The sequence below is a fragment of the Poecilia formosa genome, unplaced genomic scaffold, assembly GCF_000485575.1.
Source record: "Poecilia formosa unplaced genomic scaffold, Poecilia_formosa-5.1.2 Scaffold1, whole genome shotgun sequence".
Classification (NCBI taxonomy): Eukaryota; Metazoa; Chordata; class Actinopteri; order Cyprinodontiformes; family Poeciliidae; genus Poecilia; species Poecilia formosa.
This window is the reverse complement of record NW_006799940.1, coordinates 4,672,001-4,698,531: the sequence shown is the minus strand read 5'-3', so window position 1 is coordinate 4,698,531 and position 26,531 is coordinate 4,672,001. Positions and strand designations below refer to the sequence as shown.

General features: G+C 39.8%; 1 protein-coding gene across 2 annotated transcripts in view; it reads right to left on the bottom strand.

Annotated features, from left to right (window-relative positions):
* Positions 1-26,531, bottom strand: part of LOC103134328 (glutamate receptor, ionotropic, kainate 2) — a 75,628-nt gene that overhangs the window by 38,312 nt on the left and 10,785 nt on the right. Inside the window, exons 2-6 of one of the 2 annotated variants that reach the window (XM_007546522.1) lie at positions 19,636-19,803; positions 18,570-18,833; positions 14,636-14,817; positions 12,239-12,292; positions 10,728-10,901 (exon numbers count right to left, since the gene is read on the bottom strand). In XM_007546522.1, the coding sequence (XP_007546584.1) occupies positions 10,728-10,901; positions 12,239-12,292; positions 14,636-14,817; positions 18,570-18,833; positions 19,636-19,803 (842 nt within the window). The remainder of the gene's footprint in view (positions 1-10,727; positions 10,902-12,238; positions 12,293-14,635; positions 14,818-18,569; positions 18,834-19,635; positions 19,804-26,531) is intronic. The other variant, XM_007546539.1, reaches the window with a different exon arrangement.

The window sequence follows — 26,531 nt, the reverse complement described above, 5'->3', positions numbered from 1 at the left end:
CGTCATCTGTTATTTCCACAGACCGAGCTCGTAGGATTGTCCTAAAGCAGTCTCTTTTGTTCCACAATGTTTAAAATATTTTGATCTGAGTTACATTTAAAAAAACGTTTCCTGTGAAACTCAACACTATTAAACTTCAAGAAATCGTTCATTTTCCCTTTCAGATGGAATGCATGTCTCAGACCTTAGGGCTACTGTTCTAGATGGTGAGACTCTTCTGTATATTAAGAAATGGCGTACTCTCCGAAAAAGTGAACACAATGTTTGGAAAAACATTACTTTCCTAACAGTTATCTACGCAGACGTTTCACAATAACTCTCTGACGACTGTGTGCTTCTGAGAAGTGAGTCAGTGGCGCAAAAGTGATGAATGGGGCAGAGAGCCAGAGAGATAGGCCATGACTGAGTGACTAGTCAACACACAAAAACAAGAAATTGGGCCCAATCGAGTCAAATGCTTTCTACAAGACGGTCTTTTGAATTGCTTATAATTTGGTTGAGATGTCCAAAAGAGGGGACCAGTGCAACATTATGAGGCAGTGCAAAGACGGTGACCTTCCAGGTCAAACAGCTGTGCCTCAAGACATTTCCTTTTGGCAGGACCAGAGAGGTGAAAGTGAGGGAGCTACACTTGCTGTGGACCAAATATAGTTCCCAAAAAAGACATGACACTTTAGTCTCATATCAGAGTACAACAGCAATTAAAGGTGGCTCAATAGGAGTTTCTTCTTTATTTTTCGTTCCCAATGTTCTCTGTTGTTAATTCAGGTATGTAGAAATATTTTGTCATTCTTGTTAAAATTTGGTAAAAGTGAACATTTTGTGGTTGTTTGTTTGTGTTTTTTGGCATTTGGACCACCTCAGAGTTATTCGACAACAACTATAAATACAATCTTCTTTGTAGTCAACCTGGACTGGAATAATCTACTCTTATTACACATCTTATAAAACAGTTTGTGACTTATATTTAGAAACTAAAGAATATGTACACTTATGCTTTCTTAGTTTTGCAAAAACCTTGCTAGTTCTGAACCCAAATTCAGTTGCTGTAATGCATTATGAGCTGGGTTGCCTCTTCTATAGAAATCACATTTGTTATTGCAGTTTTATATTTCTAGTTTTACCTGCTTCATAAGACTTTGGCAAGTTTAATCTATGTCTTATTAAAACTTAATTTAATTAAGGGTACCATGTATCTTGGGCACATCTAGTGTTGCTGGGGAATATATCGTTTTCGATAAACGATATATTCGTTTATCGAAAACGATATATGGCGTTTATGTCTTCATGTTTGTTTTTTTTAAAAAAATATAGCTAGAAGGATATATGGTTTGTTTCATATGCTTTGATTGGATTTAAATAATCTTAGAAACCAGTAAGGGCCAACTTCTTAATTCTCTCTACAATTACAAGGGTATTCTTTCTTTTAACCATTACTCTATAATTAAATGTCTACCACAGATATGTGCTTTAAGCTCCTAACCTAAATCTAAATGATAAGGGTCAGTCTATCAACCCTGGAAACGATAATAACATGCCACAGGTTCCTAAGGCCATCCAATATCCCCAAGTCCAAGGGTGAACATATAACACTCATCTCCTACTGCCGGCACCATTAACCTCCAGGGGATGATTGTATGATACCGATCTGATGATGGTTGTAGTCCCTGAATGCAAAGGCTTTTATTGCCCCATAACATCAGCAGGTTCTTGCTTTCATTACTGACGAGGAATGTGTGGTCTTCATGAACATGCGGGTGGGCATCCATATATTCTAGATATTACCGTTTGAGAATCTGTTTGACTTTGTCCTGCCTTATTGATCTATTTCTGTTAGACTGAATTATTTTTCTTTTCCACGTTTAATATTAGGGGACTTGATTGGAAAAAATGGACGAACCACTGCAGTAATCTGCAATGAAGTAAAAACGAAGCGAAAGGGAAAAGGATGACAAATCTTCATTATAAATTCCTTTTCTCCCCCACGTCTGTTTTCACCCACTCACAAATAGCTGCTATGGACCAAGACAGCAGTGGTGCTAATAATGTTGATGCTGTGCCAAGCCCAGCTGGTGATGCCCGGCACAGGGCATCGAGTGTCTGCTGTCCCTAGTCGCTGTCTTTAAAAGCCTCTTTTCACTGCCAAGTGGGATCAGAGGGAGGCAGATCACACTGCTGTGATTGACGCAATCAACCTGTGAACCTGTGCAGAACTCATTTTGTTCGCTCCGTCTTTGACGTAGCAAACGCATCATTAAAGCCCTGTGTTATTTTAAGCCGCTCTGAAAGCATTACAACAACTTGCCAAGAATGGCCTCTTAAATGAAACTACAATTCACTTGTTTACAGTTTGTTGTAACTATAATCCTTGTCTTTATCTGCCGATTAATCAGCGCCACACTCTGACTGTGTTCATCGACAGGGACATTTGATATTTCACTCACAAAAGTCCACAGATTTCTGCAAATGTCTGTGGAGAGTCGTAGCGGCCACAGCGAGTCGATAACTGATGACAAAATTTATATCTGACAGGATTTGCAAAGCCATGATAGAGTGGACTGTGGGGCATAAATTAAGCCTTACCAAGTCTGTAAGCAAAATAAACAGCCTACTGCAGGCTAGCCACCAAAGCAGAAAGCATAGCTTATAAATTGCCTCATCTGGCTCACTAGACTCTGGCTCCTAAAAGGCAAAAGACTTAAAGAGACCTCAAAAAATATGTCTGCAATATTTCACCGACTACAACTCCCAGTGGGGGTGTTTGGCCCCAAGGTGATCCTTCTCACCTGTGATCCTTGGGAGCAAGATCAGATTTATTTTGAAAAACAAATCAAATCTGCTTTAAGTTTAGTGATCAGCAGAATGCTGAATATGTTTTTTGGCTGAGCAGAAAATGCTGATTCATTATGATGACTTAGTGCTGATAGTATGTGCAATGGTTACGGTATGGCATGGCGGTAGTAAATCCAGCCATCTTCTCAATAATGTTTAATAATAAATAATTCTGTGATATCGCTTTTTTATTCAGGTTTTTATTATTTGAATATCTATTTAAAAATAAAAAAAAGACCTAGGTAATATCTGGTTTATTAGCTATTAGCTGGCCTGTCAATGTTAACTATAAATGTGTGCTGAAGGTTTAAAACAACTATCAATATCGTACATAATTTCATAGCTATAAGTAATGAGAAAATTTTACTCTAAAAAAGGAATGTGATTTCAGAAGCACCAGTCTAGGCAGTATTTTTGTTGGATGATCTCATGCATTTCTTAATCTGTTTTCTTACAGCAGTACGTGAAACTGCGTTATCATTTTCATCTCCCACCTTCCCTCACTGGGTCTGTTCATGCTAATGCTTCTCTTTAACACTGCATCAAATAGAATAGAGAAGTTTACTGCTCAGTGCAATTAACTGTGTGAATATTTATATATTTATTTTATTTATTTATTCTTTTCTGACGTTAAGATTATGTAAGCTGCAGGATAGAAACTGCAACCAGTTTGTCCAGATGAAAAGATTTCCCAAGTGCTTAATTTTTATTTTGTGTAAAGTTTATCTGTGCAGTGATTCATTTCAGGCAGAACCACTGTCTGCATCTTCTGTTCAATATTAGACTGACTGGGGATTGCCTAATTTGGCTCAACACTCTCACTGAGGGGCCCTGATTTGGTTGAAATGTTGCTTAAATGAAGCGTCCGGGGACTTGTGTGTCTTCAGTTGCCAGATTTCAGACAATTGTTTGCTATAACAATCCACAAGCCAAGTCCTCTCTTTGGGGGCACAATCAAATTGGGAACTGAATCAGACATTTTTCAGCATGTGTTCAGCATATTTAACGCTTACCTGCAGGACAGCACAAACATGTATTTAAACATGCATGATAAACACTTCCTAATTGGAGTGTATAGCTGCCACCTTGCAGGTTCTTCCAGCACTCACTGTGGGTATCATCCACTCTTCTCCCAGCAGTGCTTATTAATGCAGCTACGTGTCTGTTTTCTCCCCCTCCCTCTCTCTATGCCCCTAAGCATATCCCAGCAAACCTGCTTCCTCCTTATTTGTCTTCCTTTTTCATCCTCTGCTCCCGCCATTCCTCATTTAAACCCCCAAAGAAATGAACCACGCTCAAACCCCAGCCACGGATGAAGAGTGTGTCTTGGCGAGTGCATTGTGTGAACATTAATATAAGTGGATTTATCTGCTTCTAAATAGCATACTGGTAAACCTGCCTGCAGTATGTATAACGTGGCTTCTGGTTCACTCCTCTACGCCGTTTATTTCCCACTGGGGATATGACACCCTGCCATAAAGAGTTATACAAAATGGCCGTTACAGACAGGAAAAATTTGTATAAGCGTTCCAAAAAAAAAAAAAAAAAGGCTTCCTATGAATTACATTATATGATGAAATATCTAAATATTATGCAACCTGGTACAAATGCAATTTTCTTTTTTTTTTTTTCTTAACCAGTTTGATTGCATATTCTAATGAAATACTTTAAATGTTTGGTGCATGCACATGTTTTCCCATTTGCTCGTTCTGTTTTCAGTTCATTATGCCTTTTTAAGTCTAACATGATTCTCATAGCCCCCAGAAGAGCTAAAAGAGGTCCCTGCTATGTGTACTTACTATTAATAAAAGTCATTATTATGAGCTATTACACCAGAAATTTCAATTGTGTTGATGACACTGGAGAACATCCAGTTCTCTGTGGAGGTAATTACAGCTCAGTGAAATGCAGACATCAGTAAAATTATTCAGAGGTAGAAAACAACTGTGCCCAAGGCTTCATAAAGGGAAAGATGATCAATTTCATATTTCCTTGGTTAAATGTAAGTGTATTCTTAATTCATTTAATCAGGATTAAAGAATTTAAATTAAAGTAAACCAACCCATCAAATTATCTCATTAGATTCGTAGGAAGTAATTATTTTCGGATGGGAAGCTCTTTTCATGGTGGTAGCTCTGCATATTCATATATCCATTAGCTTCATGCTATTTGCGGCAAATAACAAATTGTGTTTTTCTTTTAGGGTTGACATGCCAGCTCTAATATTAGCCCGCTCTGATGTTCTTTCTAAGAACTGCTATGCATGCACGCTGATGGGTGTAAGCACTGTTTTAATCCAACAACTTAATGTAGCATTGACCTATTTGTGATTACTTGTGCATTAACTCTCTGTTATTTTCCTGCATATCGACTGTGTTTGAACTGATATTAGACGTACACCAGTCGGACAGCACTTTATAGAATTTCATGTAGCCTTTCTTTGTATTAAATATAATTTTCTCAAAGCTGAGAGGCAGAGCACAAATGTACCTTCAAGGTTTTCTCTCTACTATCACAAGGTCTGCTGCAGTAGTTACATGCCTGAACCAACACACACACACACACGCACACACACACACACACACACACACACACTTTTTTTGCCACAGTCCATTGACCTCATGTGCGCAGAGGCTAGCCTGACCAAAGTATCAGCATATGGCCAAGCAGACCGCAGTGAATGCCTAAGTCCAGCCAATTGTCCAGGGTGTGTCGCCAAAAAGTTAAATACATAATGTACTCTAATCAGCTTGTTCTTTCTATGGTGTTTACATTACACGATAGAGTCCAGTGTTGGATAACATTACACCATCTTATATTAATGCCTCTCTTTAGGCTGACAGCCAAATAACTAGGTGATAGAAAAAGGTAACATTTCAAACATAATAGTTTTGAATCCAATGAAAACTGAAGTGGACAGAGTATTGTTCCCATTAACCCATCAATAAACATCTCTCTGACATATTTGTTTAATCAGTCACAAAATTGCCAGATTTTGTCACTAGCCAGTTTGAGAGGTGCTCAAGTTCAGTTCGGTTCCAAATATTATACTAATGCCTAAGAGAAACTGCATCAAAAATGATTTAATTTTCAGTTTCCAAACCATCTTTTTTCATGCTCATTGCACAGCTGTCACCAGCCAATCAGCCCACCTTAAGCACAAACGGCTCTGCGGACACCCACTCCTAAGATAACTTTAAAAAAAGTTTTATGCTTTTGAGGCGTGAGAGACAGCTGGAGCTCCTATACTTTTTGAACTAGAAACCTTGTTGCAGGGCAACAAAACAGTGCTATTCAAGATGAAACAGTATTTTCATTATTCCAACCATGGCAGATTTATTTATTTATTTTTTTTTCACAGTTTTACATTCAACAAAAGTGTAAAACTCATTACCTCTCATAACCCATATATGTAGCAGTTATTAATAACGCGGACAGGTGAGGCTCATTTTTATAATAAAAATACTCCTACTGCTCAGACATTTTTCTAAGCTGTCAGCATTTATGGAATCCTCAGATGCATTTCTAATACCACCCCATATTGAGAATATTTTCCTACATGTACCAACTGGGCAGACTTGCTCAACAAAAAGGTTGCCTTAAGATGGTGTCCTACTTGCGTGACTGACTTTATTAAATCAAAACTGCACCCAGCATCAATGTAGGTACGCAACAATGATGTAATAGTAACCTGTATTTGTATGACCTTCAACCATTTGGAATTGCATGCATGTTGGCGCGTGTGTTTGTGTGTTGCAGCTTGGTGAACTAGAAATAATTGTGCTTGTGTTGAGTTGGTGTATGCGAACGAATTTGTCGCCCGGAGGTGCACGGTTGTTAGAATGATGAGAACAGTGGAAGTCCTGTAACAGCACCAAAGGGCAGCAAAGGACGGGTGAACCCAACCCTAGAAAGCTCCAACAACCCAAAGCAGGCAAACACAAAGCTTATGACCGCCCCGGCCCGGGGCAGTTATAAGCCCCACGCAGAGGAAGGATGCTGGCGAAGCAAAAGAGCAGCAGCACCCAAGAGCACAGGGCGAGGATGATACCCCACAACCCAGCCACACCATCATATCCCGCCACGCGGTTCAAGCCCGAGACCCAGTGACTCTGACGGCCCACCCTTACGGGCACGACCTGAATATCCACTCAAAGAGAATCTCACCAAATCACCCCCCATGCCCTTTACACCTCCTTTACTCATTCATCAGAGACCCCCAGGCCATCGCCACACCCCAGCCAACAACAATCGAGTTGAAAAAAAAAAAGAAAAAGAAGTGTGCTACCAATGGAAGATAAACTATGGGCAAGTGACAATAGGATACTCAACCTTTTGCATAGCATTGTTCTCAGTGCATCTATTTGTTTGTAGAGCTCAATTTTCTACAAGCTATAATTTCACTTTCGGAAGCTACAATTATCCTGTGACCAGCAACACATTCAGTATATAAGAAAATAAATTATACTAATTAGTATCCATGTTTCTTATTATGTGTCTCTACACGTCAGAAACATTCTTTTTCAAACACATTTAGGAGGCAACGCGCAAAGCAAGTCTTTGGCTGCGAGCTTGAACTTCTCAGAATGCATGTTTGCTGGAGACGAAACTCAGCCTCACCCCCAAAAGGCACTGAATGTCACTGTGATTTTACACTGGCCCCCCATTTACACATGCCTTGTGATGTGAGAAAACATTGCGTGCAACTTTCAGCAGTTGCAAAAACCTCACATTGTACCTCCTGTCCATTCTTCTTTGTCTTTCTTCTCATCAAAGCCCTCTTTGCCTGCAATCTCTATCACCTTCCTCCGCACCCCTCCCTCCCTCAATCTCAGTCAATCAATCCCCTCATGAAATCACAAGGTGACATGTACAGTGTTGTCTTGGTAACCATTGCTACACAACTGTTGCCTGGCCAACGAGTGCAAACAAGCTCCAAGCCCAGCACGGGGCTGGAGCAGCACAAACGTTGAACAAGGCATCGAGGAAAGGCAATAAAAGCCTGGAGGAAGGTTCAGGGGGATGCAGGGTCACACACTGGCTGCTGCAGTCCACCCTCTATTTAATTTAATGATGCCATTAACGTTGGATTCTTCAGCCAAAGTGCTCCAGCATAAATATCAGGAAATCTGCTTGCTAAATAAAGAAAACTGTGTTACACAAAAGGTAAGAGCTATATATCTTGTAAAGCCAGCAGAAATGTTCCTCTGCTACGCATTTATCCAATCCTTAGAAGGACTTTACCTTTAAATTCATGCTGAATTATCTTCATTCAGTCATGTCATGGAATTGGCTTTAGTAAGGCCGCTTAAAGCTAAGGTTCTCAAACTGTGGCACAAATACCCCTTTAATGACAAATAGAAGAAATTCTGGCAATGACCCCTTACAACATAAATAAATTGCTAATTACCTGATAAGCCCCAGGTAAAACTTTGTTAAAAAAAATAACCTTTGCTTCAAATAGTAACTCCTCAGATGTGAACTGCTGTAGAGGGTATGTTAACTCTATAATGGCAAGTGCATAATTTTTGATGTGAATAAGCATCTTTGAGACATCTTTTTTAATGCAATTTGTCCTATTGTCCAAAATCTGTTACATCAATAACAGCGTTATCATTCAATTTTTATGCTTTCTTTTTAAGAATGTTTATATGATAATAAAGGCACTATTAAGATGCTTTTTACTTGTGTTGTTCTTATAATGTATACAAAACACATTTTTTTATTGCTTGTTATAATCACGTGATTACAAAAGCTTAGTGCATTAATTATATTTCTAAACATTTTATTTTTTGAAATGTGCATTAAAAGGTGATGAACTTTAAGTTTAAACTGAAGCAGACAACACAAACCCAAGACAAAAGGCGCTTTCGCACTGCACGGAACTGTACGGAACGGAACGGTTCCGAGCGTGTTCGCATTACAACTTGCGACCGGTTCCACCCGGCCCCATGGAACCACAAGAGCTGTGGTTCCAATCGTGCCGGCCAAGCGGTTCTGCTTAGAACCAGCAGCTGATTGGCCGCTGGTTGTTATGGAGTCAGACGTTGATTTTCCGTTGACAGCTGGCTCTCACTAAACTGTATTTTATTTTGTAAAGAGTGCTCTTTTCAATATTTTTATGATTAGTTTTAATTACCCATGGATTCGTCTCAATATAGTGCAATCACCTGGTCTAATGATGAGGTATTTTTTTTTCCTCCGCTTACTCGCTGATGAGTAAGTAGTAGTTTCAAAAATAATGACGTCCGGCACCGCTTCGATGGCGCCCTCAGTGCAATGTGAACACAACAGGGCTGGAAGCGTTCCGTTCCGTACCGTTCCGTTCCGTACCGTTCCGTTCCGTTCCGTTCCGTACCGTTCCGTTCCGTACCGTTCCGTTCCGTTCCGTACCGTTCCGTTCCGTACCGTTCCCTGCAGTGCGAAAACGCCTAAAGTCACACTGACAACTTATGACACCTAGGATATAGGAATAAAATCAAATCTGAACTCCCAACTTATAATATTTTACTAATCTGTCTTTTGAATTAAAATTGAATGCACCACAAACCTCATCCTTCAACCAAACATTTTGCACCAATTGATATTAATATTTTCTTCCCATTTTTCTGTTTTAATACCATTTTAAAAACTACAAAACAGCAGAGTCCAAGTTCTCTTTTATAGAGCAATAAAACATTTCTCATTGTGTTTGGTACTTTAGAACCGTAAAATTCACCCAATTAGATCATGTTTTTGAAGAAACAACTGCTCTAAATACTGAAAGAACCGATACTTATAAAGAAAAAAAAAAACATTCTAATGAATCACTTTAACAACATTAATTCACAGAATTCTGTTTCTGGAGAAGAACCTCTTTTTGAGTAATTTTCCTTCCTCTATACTTGTTTTGAATTCAAGGTTCACATGCTGGTGCATGTCCTCTGGGGAAATGTTATTTATTCGTTATAAAAACCACATGCAGTGCAGTGTCCTCACAATATGTTAGATTAAAGCATGTGGAAAAACATCAATAGATATATATTATTGATGGTGTTTTTTTTTTTCTTTTTGATCATAAGTTAGAGAATTAAAGCTGTTATTGTGTGGATACACACTGAGAGCCGTACCAAATCAGACACAGGCTGGTCGGAAAGCCTTTGATGAAACGAGATTTCTTTTAATGCACAGATTTCTACATGCTACACTCCAAATCTGCCAAGAAAAACAGAATGGATTGCTGGAGAAAAGAAAGGTGTTTGTCTCAGAGGAAGGTGCTGCGAGGGAGGTGGAGTAAATTGACTGTTTACAACAACAGACCCAGAGAGGGACCTTGAATGTCCATGACGAGCTCCCTTCCCTTTTTTCACTTTCAAGTCACCTTATCCCCGGGTTTTTCTGGATGCCATCCTAAAAAAACCAAGGCCATAATTTCCATCCAATTTGCTCCCTCTCCCTGCATGAACACTGACAGATTGTCATATTTTGGCCATGCTCCCAGAGGAGTGCTGTGAGAGGCAGGAGGGCAGATAAACGGCTATTACCATTCACACCGGCTCATTACTGGGCATTTAGACCCGGGAGCACCAACTCCAAAGCTTCACGCAGAGGGGCATTTATGCTGCTCCAGCTCCCACCCCAGGAACCCAGCAGCACTGGCCTTGTGATTGACAACTAACACCCAGCCATTTTTTTTTAGACTCAAATAAATAGCAAATATGTCAAAAAATAACAACAGAAATTAATGATTGCTCACAAGCACAATTTCCTGCATCACAAAATCTTCAAAGTTACCATTACTTTATAGATGGCGTCCGATTGATTCGGTCATTGAGACAGAAACATTCCGTCGCCGCAAACATGTTTTTTTTTTTCCCCCCGCATGGATCGTAAGCGCTGAAAAAGGCTAAACCTACTGTCATGAATCCGTCCAGCAGGCCTGAGTCTGGTTTGGGTGGGGCCTGTAGCCGCTCCATTGACCACTTCTCGATGATTGATGACACCTGAGAGTTTTCCGTGTTGAGAATGCGAAACCCAGTCATGTTAACTCCACTGTAGCGATACGGTTCCATATCGAGGGCAAAAAGGTCCTGGAAGCAAAAAAAAAAAAAAAAAAAGAAAAAAAGATGAAAGCATAATGTCGTGTTTGATCTAGAAAGAAGTTTACATAAATCTTTCATAATAATAGTCAAGAGAAGTGAGCTGATTGGCACTCATGGCCTAATGACTGAGGGCTAAGAGGTTTATCTAAAGGTATTTTTATTTTTTATTTTTCATCATACTGAGGCGGTAGCCTTGATTAAGGCAAGATTTCAAGGTCACAGCCAGTCTTTTGGTGGGTTGCCATTTATCATGTGGCTGTGAAAGGACAACCCAATTGTCCTGCATGCAGCATATCTGGCATCTAACCAGGCAGATGTCTCTGGGACACAACAACACAGTTGAAAGAGCAACAGCAGGTGACGGACGCGGAACACGGGTGCCATGGTCAATATTTGCTGTTCCGAAACCAGCTCGGATGGCTCGGTACCAGTATACAGTAGTTCAGGCCAGCGCCGTGGCCACTTTTCTGCCAAACACTGGCTGATTTCGAAGTGGGCAAGTTTCCATCTCGGCAGCCAAAACCACTATTCTCTTTCCTCTTTCAATGACATACCTGCTGTCAGTCTCATTACATACAGAGAGGATTCTACATGTGTGTGGACGCAGACCTTTTCAGCCTTTCTTCTGGACTCCCAAATAACATAGTGCATCATTTGTTTGTTAGAGCTATAATGGACCAAATGGATGACACTATCATCTGTTCAGGGCTATTATCTGAGCTCTCAGTCTTCTGTTCTCTGGCTTTACTGGGGATGTGGTGCTGCTTTTCATCTGGAACATAGCGGTGGGCAATCTTTGTAGTAGCAAGATCAAAGATTTTTTTTGGAGAACTTCAGTGGCACCCAGAGTCAGAATAAAATGTTTCCACCTGCTTTTGTCTCCCACATCCAGGTTTCTGGTCACCTAGGGGGTGCCGGATTAGGGGGAGGGGGAGGAAAATCAATTTTTGTTAAACTTTCACAACTGATTTTAACATGCACAGAGAGTGCAGACTAAGTGACAGTCACAACACAGTTGAAAGTGACTCAGCTTTCTGAAGCTACCTAGTTTTATCATTTTGCAGTGAAGCTTTGAAATGAGTCACACACGGTAAAAATCACGTTGGACTCGTTTTTTTTTTCTTTGTCTCTACAGAAAGCTCTATGTTGAATTTTGCTCTGAGAGAAGAAAAACTCTTATCAGATACACAGACGGATGAATTTAGTTTTCCAGCAAACAAAACTGATAGTGTTTGTGCCTGGAAAAAAGGAAAGGGTGAAAAAAAAAGAAGCATCACTAAGCGTCATCAGATGTGCAAAAATATTCAGAGTGCCAATTTACTCACCAGGGTAGTAAAAATGTAATGGTAGTACTCAGTCATCATGCCCATGGCCAGGGCCTAGAAGAGAACAAAAACCAGGAAGTGTAATATAAATTTGCATTTAAAACTAATTCTAAGAATGCAACGTCAATTAAAAGATGTTTTTATTCAGCTGCTCCTTTAACACTACACAGCAGCTGACAGGTGGTCAGTAAGAATGACAAGAAAAGGAAAAAAAAAAAAAAGAAACAAAACATAATTTCAATTAAAAAAATGTCTCAAAAATACTTGAGTGGTTTACAAAAATGCTTTGGAAACAGTCGCCTCATTTTATGTCCATTTAAACAGAAATACTGTTTTCTTTGTGCTTGTTTTTATTTGTAACCAACTCCACAGGATTCAGCTTCAGAAGAAACCAAGCTTTCTCTCTTTGTCTTTTTTTTTGTGTTTTGTTTTCACATATAGTGTTAAAATATCTGCTTTAGAAAGAAGTTCGAAGTAGATATATTTCACACAAAATGTGTTATTTACACTGATAAAAATGTGTTTATTTCACAGTTCGGTACCTACAAACTGCTGCACCTTATTTTTGGCAAACACAAATAAAGATTTTTCACCACCCATATTGTAAGGAAATGTGGTTATGCGACTTGCTTTGGCTCCTAATATTTATTTAAAATCACGAGATATACAAAATACTCAATCTCTCATGGTTTACTTTCGTAACTCACTTCAAGCGCTGAACGGTCAGCAAACGTTTTAGAATATATGCCGGATGTGGCAGATGGCCTCTCACGCTGGACCGAACTGTGCTGAAGGTTTCTTCCTGTTAAAAGGGAGTCATTTCTTTCAATTGTTACCACATGCATGTTCAGATCGGGGCACTGCTGCAAAATTGACAAACTGAAATGTGACGATATTAAACGTTTGCTCATGCGCTTAAAGAAATACTGCCAGATCAATGCTAAGATGTAGACAAAGTGTACCTTTTTAATTTATGATAAAAAATAGTTATGATTTTTTCCGTAAAATGTTCTGTTTTTTTATGTAGATAATTGTGTATTGGACTGAGTGGACTGTTCCTTGTTCACAGAAGGACAAGAGAAGACTTACTAATATAATACAGACATTTTCTATGAGATTAAATGATAGCGATAGTGCAATTATATATCCCATGTGCTCAAGGGAAACACAAATCCTTGTGTTTGACTCTTGTTCACATTTACTTGATTATTTTTCAGAAAATAGCAGTCACACTAGTGTAGCAAAATGCCATTAAACAGTTTTATCTGCATTTCTTGTTATTCTCTTTAAATAATTTATTATTTCATGATTACAGTGAAATTCACAAAGAACAAAGGGGTAAAAAAAAACAAAAAAAAAACCACCACCCCGCCGGTAGTGTTTCGTTTAGCATATGCACAAAATGAGCTGACAGAACAGATCATGCTTCCTGAACAGATTGGGCAGTGACAGAGAGGACTGAGCTGAACTAGAGCAAAGATGGCTAGAAGAAGTTTTGCTTCAGTTCACCTGCTCAGCTAGCAAGTTCAAGATGCAAAATCAAAAGATTACATAATAAGTTTTCGTCTGCGAGAGAGAATGCTAAAATATTCTTCAATAAAGACTTCACTTCGATAAGAGCCGCCGCAACTTTCATAAATAACGACCTTCAGTTAAATGAACTCAAGATGCCTGTGAGCAGAGTTGGACTTTCTAATTAAAAAAAAAAAAAAAAAAACTTTATTGTGCAATTGAGAGCATCCGTTAGTAGCGGTCAGTCTTCAGGATCTCATTATATACAAGGGGAGTAAAGGTGNTTGTGCAATTGAGAGCATCCGTTAGTAGCGGTCAGTCTTCAGGATCTCATTATATACAAGGGGAGTAAAGGTGCACAGAGTAGAGAGGAGAAATCTAATTAAAAAAAAAAAAAAAAAACTTTATTGTGCAATTGAGAGCATCCGTTAGTAGCGGTCAGTCTTCAGGATCTCATTATATACAAGGGGAGTAAAGGTGCACAGAGTAGAGAGGAGAAATCCAACAGGAGGCGTAATAAAGTGAACACACTATTGTTTTAGCACTTATACATAATGAATGAGGGATGTGCTTCTGTGTTCAGTCCTGACTTTACGAGGGAAATTATGTAAATTTTGTTCCTAAGTAACTTTTTAATTAAATGCGGAACATAATATGATAAAATTGCTCATTTATTCATCAATTTAGCTCCTCTCAGTTCATACATAGTAAATTTCGGAGGGGGCGAATAATTTGCGAGTGTTTTGCCGAACGCAATTTTTTCCCCATTACTTCTCATCATATGGTTGTGAAAAAAAAAAAAAAAGAGAGAAAGAGAGAGAAGTCTGTCTCTTTGTTTCTGCTACAGGCCCATGAAGGCATCTCAGCTTATTAAGGTGACGCCACCTGTTTCAGAATCCAGGCAGCCATCTCGTGTCCACAATCAAAGATGACATGAAACTCCTTTGCCTTCTTCATCTCCTTCAAAAGTGGCTTGGCGTCCTTGGTCTCTGTGGGCAGCTGCCGGATCTTCAAACGAATGTTGTATCGCGACGGAGCCTTGATCAGCTCCTGCAGTCGAATGAGACCTGCGGACAAAGAGGACAGCACATAGCATGAAAGAGGAGTTTTAAAGATGGAGCAAAATGCCGTGTTTGATCTGTCGCCATTTTGAAGCATCTCTGATTCTAAGGGTTGCCATAAGAAAAAAAATAAATAAATAAAAAATGGAATCGGAGTTTCTCAGCAGAAAAAGGCTCATATGCATGCCTTTCTAATCCACACTCTATTGATCCTCCTACACATGCTTGGCAAGCAAACAGACTGCTACAGACCTATCAAGAGAATGCTACACCACGCCACCACATTGCTTTTAAACCAAAAGCGCAAAAACATGAAAAAAAAAAATAAAAAAAATCTCGATCTGCACCCTCCTACATTAACTCCCAATCTGACAGCAGCCTGCAAAATGTTGATTTGCTCCTTGTGTTCCACGACACCACACAAAAGCGCCGAATGGGTTCAATTTTATCCTGATGGAAAGCCGCGGTCAATTCTGCCTCTTCTGTCTTTTCACACACACTTCAGATGTGTTCTGACGAGAGAGAGACTGTTTGCCCAGCTTGTACTTCCCCCCCCGCGCCCCCCTGTGGGGGAGCCTGACGCCGCCGTCACATATTCAGCTACAATCTTCACCTTTCATTTCTCGACCGCACACTCAGGTAGACGGCTCTCCAGGAGACTCTGTGATGAGATTACAATGAGTTTCTCCCTCAGTAAAGAACTTCAGAGTCCAGGGATGAAAGGGGCTGGATTGATAGGAGAGATGATTACTTGTCATGGGTATAAAAATGGATGGAGCAGAAAGGGTAGTTTGAGAGGGAACTGGAGAGAGATAGGATTTTTTTCTTTTTTTCGTTTTCTTCCTGTGGAACCTCTTTAAGTTAGCTCAGCCATTTTTTTATTTTTTTTTTAAGCAAAGTGCTGTGTGCGCAGTTTAATGGCCTCACTGTGCGTACGGCTCGGTCTCCCCGAGGCTCCGCAGAAAAATTGGTGTGAAACAGATCCACGCAAGTCTAGTCGTGAAAGGAACTACAGTAGGAAGGGATTCTAAACCTCCGAGAGTTGTCCCCAGGTAATCCCTGCAGATCCCCACTCTGGGGCATGTCTGCTTCTCCCTGTTTTTGTTCGTGATGACACTTTGGGAGGTGTTAAGCAAGGAAAAAAAAAATCTGTCAAGGGAGCTCAGCGTTTGGGAAACATTGTCAGTGTGGATGTTTGTGAGCTCTGGCTAATGCCTTCAGACTTTCCCCCTGGATCTTCTAACGGCCGTGTGTGAATATTTTATCCCCTCCGATAGTTTTTCCTGCCAGCCGTCAGATAGACTCCAATCAGCAGTGCAGGGCCCTGGAGCATGAAGCTGTGTGATTACAGCCTGAGACTGGGACCGGGCGGGAAGCGGAGCGGGGCTACGGAACACGGCTACGCAGCTGTCACACTCTTCAGAAAGTCAGGTGTCGTACAGCAGAAAAAAAGAAGAAAAAAAAAAACAAAAACATGTCCAGACAGGAGGCCCAAGATACCTTCGACTGACAGAGAGGGGAAAGCGAGAGGTTATCTGTTGGAATCTCTGGAGAGGGGGGGGCAATTTTAAAGGGATTTAGGATGGGAAAAGCGCCAAGCGCCGAGGAGTGGAGTGACGAACAGTGATGAAGATGAGTCAAAATAATGCGGCAGTTGGGCTTTCGAGACACAAGCCGAGGTTGTAATGGTGCTAGAATGCGCCAGGATTGTCTCTTTCCTGATGCTTTTCACATTTTGTCATGTTACACCAACAAACTCCAAATGATTTTTTTTATAGAGACCGTACGAGACAGACCAACATAAAGTAGCTCACAATTTAGATGTGGAAGCAAAGAAATACATGGCTTTCAGAAATCTGTACGAATAAAAGCCCGGAGAATCTGGAGTGCATTTGCACTCGGCCCTCCTCTCTCCTGTAGAAACACCTTTCACTGCAATTACAACTGCAAGTCCTCTGAGGTACGTTCCTACCAGCTTTTCACATCTGCAGATTGACAGCTTTGCTCATTCTACTTTGCAAAGTAGCTCAAGCTCGGTCAGACTGCACAAAGGGGTGTCTGTGAACATCAGTTTTCGAATCTCCTCACGGATTCTTAATTGGATTTAGGTCTGTACTTAACAGGACTATTCTTGCACACGAAAACGACCGAGTCGAAAGTATCACTTTGCATCTCTGGTGATACGTTTTGAGTTCCTATTCGGTTGGACAGTGAACCTCTGGCCCCAGTCTGTATTTTAAAAATGTTTCTTCAACAACTGTCCTGGATTAAGCTTTCCCATCTTACCATCCACTCTGACCAGCTTCCCTGACAGTGTTGAAGAAAAACCACAATCAGTTTGTACCACTTTAAATGGTTTTAGTTTTACTCCAAACACTCCATTTTGCACATCATTTAGTTTGTTCATTTTTGATCTCGTATGTCCGCTTGTGACTTGTCTCAAACTACAGACAAGATGTCTTATGGTTTGGTTGCACCAGTGGCTTTCTTTGTGGTTCTCTTCCATTACGGGTAGCATTTTCGTGGAAGAGTAAATGTTGTACCGTCAAGAGATTCTTCCATCTGAGCTGAGGATCTCTTCAGCTCCACCATGTTTACGAAAGGCCTTTTGGCTGCTTTTTAAATTAATGCTTTCCTTGCAAAGCCCTGTCAACGTGAGTTGGTAGTAATGTTGAGGGTTGTTTGAAGTTGTGCCATACTCCCAATATTCAGATGATGAATTGAGCAGTAAACTTCACTCCAAACTATTAGTCTAGCCTGTCTGCTGTGCTTCTTGGTTTTAAAGATGCCACTTGTTCGTACACGGAAACCATTTTGTCTAATTAGGTGACCTCTGGAGAAAATGTCTTGTTCAAAAATTCGTTTAAGGAAATCAAACTGAAAGTGAGTGAAGCACATGTGCACTGCACCACTTCTTTTTATTCTTTATTATTTTATAAAAAAAAAAAAAAAAAAAAACTTAACACGACAAGAAGTCTTAAGGGGTACGAATTGTTACGAAAAGCACCGCATGTGGACAAAAGCAACAAATCAATGTTTTATATATTTAGCGGCACAATTACAAATGACAATTGCAGGGCACGATCCAATCGAGCGAAGCAGGGAATGAATTCATTAGACAATCTGTCTAAAGTCTAGAGTGCGATTCTCCTTGCGTCTCTTTGTAAATTACTTAGATTTAGTTGTCAGCCACATCACGCCAAATAGCTCATAAATTGAGGATAAGCATTTGAATATTGTCATCTTCTCCGGAGCGACTACACTGCACCTCATAAAAGTATCACTGTACTCAAGCTAAAATATGACTCGCCTTTTAAAATGCATATTATGAGGCACTCCACAAAGTTACAGCACAGACAGAATAGCTCGCAGACACATTTGATAGCCACCCTCGGAGATCAAGTGTCTCTGTGTGTTATTAATGGCTGTTGTCAGCCCCCACATACTACAGTTTTGCATTGCATTAAGCTGAAGAGACACAGGGTCATTCTGGGTAATTTTTTTTTTCTGAGTTTTATTTCTGTCCTACTGTTCAGTCTCTCGGAAGACTGACATTGGCAGCACCTGGAGGAATAAGACAGAACAGTAAGCTATTGATTTCTGAATTAACTTGACAGGTTACAAAGCGTCCTCTGAACTCTCGGGAGCAGTGTGGCACTTTGCAGTTCATCCGCTCCCTGTTTTTTTTTTTTTTTTATCTTTATTCCGAGACATTTTACGGTGTGAATGCAGAGAATAAGGACAGACACCGACTGTACCTGTACCTGTGCTGTCGTCATAGACCACGGTGACAGTTCTCCACTTGAAGAAGTGCACCAGGTCGAGGATGGCTCTGCTGAGGGAGGAAAAGTCAGGATACAGGCTGACATAGTACGAGTCTCTGTTGTCAGACACTTGATGCTTCCATTTGGTCTGGATGTGGGGCACTCCCAAAGCGTTGCAGATGGACTGGACTGCGTTGGCAGAGGAGCTGTGCGAGGGGCCAAAAATGGCTGCCACTCCAAGAGAAAGCTGGTCACATGCTGGCATGGAAGAAAGCAGAAGTGTACATTAGGTCAGTTTTCTTTTTCTAGTGGGAATCTAAATTGAATCATGTTTCACTAGATTAACTTCAGTACTAATTTTTGCACAAAGATGTTGTCACACGAGGAGAAGTGTATCTTGGATTCATAAAGTGAATTAGAAGCTATACATTATATGCCATATAATAAAATAGATACATGTACGTACATGTTGATGAAGACAAATATTTTTTAAATTTCAACATAGATATACATTTTTGCTTTTATTAGATCATCATTTCAGATGCAGAAACACAAAAGTTTACGGAAGCTCATTTAAAAACAAGCCATTTCTGTCTTCTAATTAGATTATGCTTTTGTACACATAGTAAAGCACCGCCAAAATTACACTAAACTAATATAGCTGTGCGAGAAACTACTGCATTTACGCACAACTTCATTTAAATGCACCAGATTTTCCATTGCTTTGAGAAGCAAATGGAGGAGTCCAACAGAATGATTTTGGACATTTTGAGCCAAGTTTCCTACTTTTGGTTAAAAATCCACATGAGATAAGAGGGGAATTTTCAGGAGTCTTATAAAAAGGAATAATTAGAACAGCAGAAGCCAATTAAAACTTGCTAGGACTTCCAAGGCATAAGGTTATGCTGTGAAATTTTAAAGTTCAATAAAGTACCATATAATATAGTGCAATACCATAAAATATAGGGGGACAGAGTAATTGTAAAAAAAAAAAAAAAAAGGAAAAATTTGTGTTAACTTAAGAGTTAAATTTAAGTTTTGCACATTTTTTTTTACTCACCTTTTCGGGAGGCCTCAAAGCTATCAAAGATATTTATTCTCTGGATGTCATAGGTCAGTGTGGTGTTCGGGAGCAATGTGCGGTTCCTGTTGATTGTGTTCAAGGCAAATTTGAAGGCTAATTCCTCTGCTCCGGAGGGGCCACTCTCAATGGATTCAAAAATTCCCCCTAAAAGCAAAAAGCAAAAAAAAAAAAAAAAAGAAAAGAAAAAAAAGAGCAAAATAATGAGTTTGTAGAAAAGAGCAGGAGGCCTCAAACAACAACATGATCAATTTAATTCAGGCAATTACAGATCAAACGGTGCATTCATTTTTTTCCCCCTCCTAAATCCATAATGTTGATATCCACATTCAATTTGGGTGTATCTGTGCATTAAACAGATTTACAGTGAGGATAAGATGCTTAGATATCAGGGGATTTGCATTCTGTGGGAGCAGTCAGTGTAATTATAGGCAATTATCTGCACTGGGAGGTGAGATCAGGGTCGGATGCCCTTCCTAAATTCTTTCGTGCAGACCGAGAGGTTGGCTCTTACTTTTTCTTCCTTTAATTTGAACAATTTTCAAATAAAATGCAAGCAAATGAACCTAGCCAATAGAAAATAGAAGGATGAGCGAGAGAGAAAAAAGCAATGGAACAATTCATGAGGAGTGAGGAGACGACAATAAAGAAGGCCAGTCAAATCACAAATGAAGATACAATCAGGACACCAATGTCTAAAATCCTTATAAAATGCCCATAAAAAAAAACAAAGACTGTATGAAAAAGCAGCATTTCAGCATCAGACAAATAACCGCTTCCACAAAGTAAGGTGCTGTCTGCCTCTAACAGCTCCCTTCAGACTTGTCAATTATTCTGGGCTGAACAGAGATGATTAAAGCTCCAGATGTTCCATCTCCGTGATTTACAATCCCAAACAAACGAAAGCAGCGTTTGGAGCCGACTCACAAAAAATGTGCCACATTTTGTGATTATGTCAAAACTGATTTAGGAGGATTCATTAAACAAACACCACATGTAAAAAAGAAAACAAAACAAAAAAAAAAAAAAACATGTGGGTTGACTGCCATCACAGCCAAGATGCGCAAGGCTTGAGTGAGATTACATTTTTATTCATCATCTAATGTCTAAACAGTAAGAGAGGAGGGTACATATAAATTTAGAATTGAATTAGGTTATGGAGAACGATGGCAAAGTATCTCCTTACATCTATCTCTAGGATGGATGTGAATCCCAAAAAAAAAGTGACAGTTATTGAAAAATTCCTTACATAAATATAGCAAAAAAAAACAAACAAAAAAAACATATGTTTACTACCTACACACACAAATGTTTTCACATCTTTACTTCTCTTAACTGTGATGATTTTCCACTTGAAGCTGATGGAAGCACGTCATTTACTTTTAATATTACACCAAATCAAATCAAACAAAACAGTTTTCATATAGAAATGTGGGCTTAATGTAAAGTCATTTTTAAAAATTATTTTAATCTGACAAACAAGCCCCACTGGAAGGCATTTTCGAATTTACAGAGATATGTCCACGTACGAAAAATAAACAGGATAAAAAAAAACAACTATATTTCAACATCCCACACCTTTGAAAGTAAACCAAAATCTTAAGAAAGCTTATGGAATTCAGACTTAAAAGGGAATGTTTGAGAGTTAAAAGATGAAAGAGGGCAGTGAGGGTAGTGAGAGCAGCTCTGCAAAAATTCTCTTGGGAAAGAGAGGGGAGTTCGGGAGTCCATCCACAGCTCTCCTCTTCTCAGAGGGCAGAGAAAAGGATTGACAAAATATAAACCGAAAAACTTTAAGGCTTGTTTACTGGTGCCGTGACATGGTGAGAAAATGAGACTGAAATATACACAGAAAGAGGTAATTTAAATAAAAAAAAAAAGATCACAAAAAAAGAAAGAGGGGAAGTTGTTCTGTAATGGACATTGTAGCTATAAATAGCATGTGGCTGTGGCAGGGAGTGATAGAAAATGTGTGCAGGAGGCCAAAGAATATGTCATTAACCCAGGGAAGTGATATTTATCACTGTCACCGCTGTGAAGCCATACTTTAGGGTCTTTTACTCTATTTTATGGTATTTTCATTTATACTCTGTGTATGGATATACAGTGTAGACGGTGAAAGAAGACGTTCCAGTCCTGGACAGGAGTTATGGGTTACCTTTGCACAGCAATATAGTAAATGTTTAAACTTTTGACGTGCAATTAAGGGAACTATTTTAATTAGTTTTCCTGTTTTAGCACTCCTTTCAGACGGCAGTATTACATTGCAGACATTCCACTGATAATCTTGAAATGATTGAATACCATAAAAGATGACAGAAATTATGTCTATCTGACCTAATACATAATTATTATATGAAATCCCAGGGGTAGCACATTGAACACTGCAGGCCTATTTCAGTGAATGTGAAGCTAAGCATAATGGTGTTAAATCATGCTCATCCGATTCCTTTCAGCCGCTAAATGACTTGAACATGATTTAACAGAAATCATTCAGTGGCTTCTAAAATTATTCATACCCTGTGCACATTACCAGAGTTTGTCACCTTACAACCTCGGATTTTAGAAGCAAAGTAGCACAGATATTCAAAGTGAAAAGACAAAAAAAATAATATTTGTGTATAAATGGTTTTCAAAATGGGGCTGCACAGTGGCGCAGTTGGTAGAGTTGTTGCTGGTTCGATTCCCGGCCCAGGGTCTGTCGGCATGGAGTTTGCATGTTCTTCCCTGTGCATGGGTTCTCTCCGGGTACTCCGGCTTCCTCCCACAGTCCAAAAACATGACTGTCAGGTTAATTGACCTCTCCAAATTCTCCCTAGGTGTGTGTGTGTGTGAGCATGGTTGTTTGTCCTGTCTGTCTCTATGTTGCCCTGCAACAGACTGGCGACCTGTCCAGGCTGTACCCCGCCTCTCGCCCGGAACGTTAGCTGGAGATGGGCACCAGCAACCTCCCCGACCCCAATAGGGACAAGAGTCTACAGAAAATGGATGGATGGTTTTCAAATTAAAATCCGAAAGATATGGCACGAATAACCTTTTGGTCTGATATCTATAAATGAAATTTTTTAAAAATTTAATTAGAGTCCATATATGTGAAATTTAATCACACTGGCTATAGCACAACTACAAATCTACCAAAACATGGAGTACCAGGTAAAGTCGTAAGGATTCATGAAAACAACGGCCAAGAGGCGCAAGGTAACTTTGGAGAAGCTGAAAAGATCCACAGCTCAGGTAATTGTTCACAAGACAACTATTAGCTACGCACTAACCGTTCCAAGAAGAAAGCCATAAGTAGTCTCAATAGTTGTTTGCCACAATACAGAAGACACAGGGAAAATATGGAAGGTCCTCTGGTGAGATGAGACTAAAATTTGTGTACCTGAAATCGATGGATATCGCACTACAGGTAACATCACCATAGTGAAGCTTACTAATGGAAAGGCATCATCCTGCTTTTCTTCAGCTGAAACAGGGAAACTGTTCAGAGTTTATAAGAGAAAGAAAGCAGCTAATATATGTTAGATGTTGAAACACCCCAAAAGACTTTTGGCTGTAATTACAGCAGAGCGTGGTTTTATGAAGGATTGACTCGGCGGGGCTGAATGCACACCACACATCTCAGATTTTGTTTTAGATGTAAAACATTTTGAAATCTGTGGCTGTTTTTTTTTTTTTTTTTTCAACTTCACAGTTAAGCACTACTCTGTGCTGGTCTAATAGATTCAATTCCAAATAAAATACCCCGAGTGTAACATGAGAAAATGTTGAAAGCGGTCGCAAAAACTTGCACGCTGCACTATTTACCTTTCAGAGAATGCACAATTGTTGCTATGGATGTTTCAAACACACTGAACAACCAACCAGAAAACAAAAATCGCTAATTTTGAGTTGCTTGCAACACTTAACATGAATACTTACATAACATTTTTTTTAGATCAAATAGCCTCTGTATTGATTGCTGTGACTGATGAATCTGACATTTCTCCCCGAGTGGACTTCATGAACCTCTAACTAGACTTTCCCCCTTCATGTCGTTCGTGTTCTATTTTTTCCTTGATTAAAGTCTAATAATACCACCTCTCTTATCATTTCCTCCATCCTCTTCCTTCTTGTTTTTGTGGTCTGTCTGATTGCAGGTGAGTGAATTACAGCTGGGATAATCAGCAAGTCTGCATCTGTCTGTGTGCGTCTGTGCGCGCACGTGTGTGTGTGTGTGTGTGTGTGTCTGCGTGCGTGTGCGTGTGTCTGCGAGAGTGCTTCTGTACGTGTGAACTGTGCAGTCAGACCGGGTGTAAATTATGGCGCAACTGAAAGCCCAGAGTGAGTTATGAGCTGAATAACCACCCGGATGAGAAAACAGGCCAGCTGATCCAAAGGTCTTTGTGTGTTTAGATGTGGGTATGTGTGTTGAGGCAATGTGCAGTTATGTGTGTGTATGTGTGTGTGTGTGTGTGTGTGTGTGTGTGTGTGTGTGTGTGTAGAGAGTAAAAACATCAAAAATAAGCAGAAAGTCAAAACGAACATGCAAAGCAAGACAGTCGCAGTTGGATTTGAACCCTTTTAAAATCCTCTATTATATTACATACTTCACAAATAACTTTGTCACGTGTTTGCTAAATGAAAATTAGTTTTTTTTGAGTAATACTTTTTGTGTACAGAAATGTCCTTCACATGCAATCATAACAAAATATCAATGCGATTCACGTTCTCTTAGTACATTTTTTCGTTCACAAGCTGTTCGGAGAAGTTATTAAAGCCGAGGCTATTTTTTTGTGACTTCAGAGCACTCTTGAGTCCTTGCAGAGAAAATGGCGTCGGGGAAGAAAAAAAAAAAAAAAGGGTTATTTACACACCAATGAATAGAAATCCAGCCCGCTCTTTCCACCCAAGGTTGCTCTGTACAATGAGCGATGAGATTCAGATATGTTGCCATAGTGACTCATCTATGCTATGGCGCCAAAGCATTGGCAGTTTTGGAATCTGAGCACCAGATTGGTAAAGGAGGGGGGTTATTGTGACAATATGAACAACTTGACTCCGTGACTAATGGTGCAGCAGCAGGAGGGCGGTGGGCTGCAGGGTGGCTGCCTGAGGCAGTTGGCCCAGGTATGGGCATGACGTCTCTCACTTAGGGGCTCGAAGACCTCCGCCCACCCAGCGCACCACTATTCCCCCCCGCCTCCATGGCCTGTTTCTGTCTCCCTCCATCTTTCAACAAGCGGGGATCAGTACTCAGAGCCAATAGGCAGGAGGCAAAAGTGATGGGAACGCTCCATAAATATCACTGAAATTCCCAGTGGGAGTGCTCCCCGACATGTTTGGCGGTGAATGGGACATGATGCATGAAGGCCTGCGGAGAGTTGCCACCCCCGGTCATTAATCTGATGCTCCCCTTGGTAGAGTGGTGGAGTGACCTTTCTGTGCTGCACAGGGGCCAATTCTCTCTCTCTCTACCTGAAAATATATCCCCAGATATCTGGACGGAGCACAGGGTATGCAGGACACTCACCTGTGCCGTTTGTACTCAATATAAACAGACCAGATAATAGGTGTACTGTGCAGAAAACTGTCCCTTCAATTCTCTGTGCGCCATTGCTCGACATGTATTCATTTGTAATTCGTTTTTGTGGCGCGATGTTCTTTTCTGTTTCAGTCTACCTAAATGAACCTGAAATTTTCCAGAAAAATAATTAGCTATTAAGAGGAATGCCAGAAATAATTAAAGACTTAATTGAACAAGATGAGCCATTTATCGTCATCTTAAAAAGTATAAGTTTCTGCCATAAGTTGCCACTAATTATCTTTTATCACATTAAACATTAATTTACTACGCTTTAGTTACAGCTTAATATTTGGCTTCTATTTTTAAGGTTGGCTTGGTGGGTTATTAGGCAATTTGGCAAGAGAGAATAAAATTGCAATGAACATAATAAATAAAGTCAGGATTATTAAAACAATAATTAATGGTTAAGTGATCAGTAATAAATAAGTCATTAGCAATTATTATAAGTCTGCAGCTGGCTCAGCGTTATGAAGAACTGATTCATGAAGCCTGACCATTATTCATCTTAAAGGGGGTATTTTGTATTTTCCAGGCACAGAGAGCTATTTTATACCACAATCAAGTAATTATGATACCTTGATTTGTTATACAACCACTGTATATATCCAACATAACTTCAATTTAATATCCGCAGTCTGACACCTTGAAATTGGCTTCTGTCTCTTTAATAAGCTCCAGCTTTTTCTGATACGCCGCCTTCAGTATGTCATCACAATAATGCTCCTCCATTAAGCCATTTACTTACTTCTTAGGAGCCTTTGTCCTGGGACGTAGTTTGAACGATAAGCTCAGAAGACACGCAGTTCCATCAGGAATGTAGAATACCTCCTCTAAAGAAGTATTCTACATACTTCTCATTAAGCCCAAATTGTTACTTTTCTTGATTTGATGTAATATTCTAATCTTAACTTTTGTGTAATTAATGAATCAATCTATTTAACATGCTTTACTGAGTAAGCTGAGGTACAGAAATGAGTGAGCTTTTCAATCATTTTCTAATTTATTGAACGTACACCGAGGAAGATTATGGAAAGAAGGTACAATGGCAAAAGTAGTACAATGCTTCATCCAGTGTTCTGCTGAGAAACTTTGGTTCCTCCCATCTGTATGGATGATATTTTGTCATATAGCCGCTACCAAAGCATCGCTGCATACATTGGACATTTATTTATTGACTCATTATTCCTTATGGCTCTGGCAGGATAACAGCAATGAGACCTTCGGGGTCTGGTAAACTCGATACTTCAAAGGGTTAGGATTTATGGCAGCTCAGATGGGTGTTTATAAGGTTGTTGTTAATTGGTGTAGT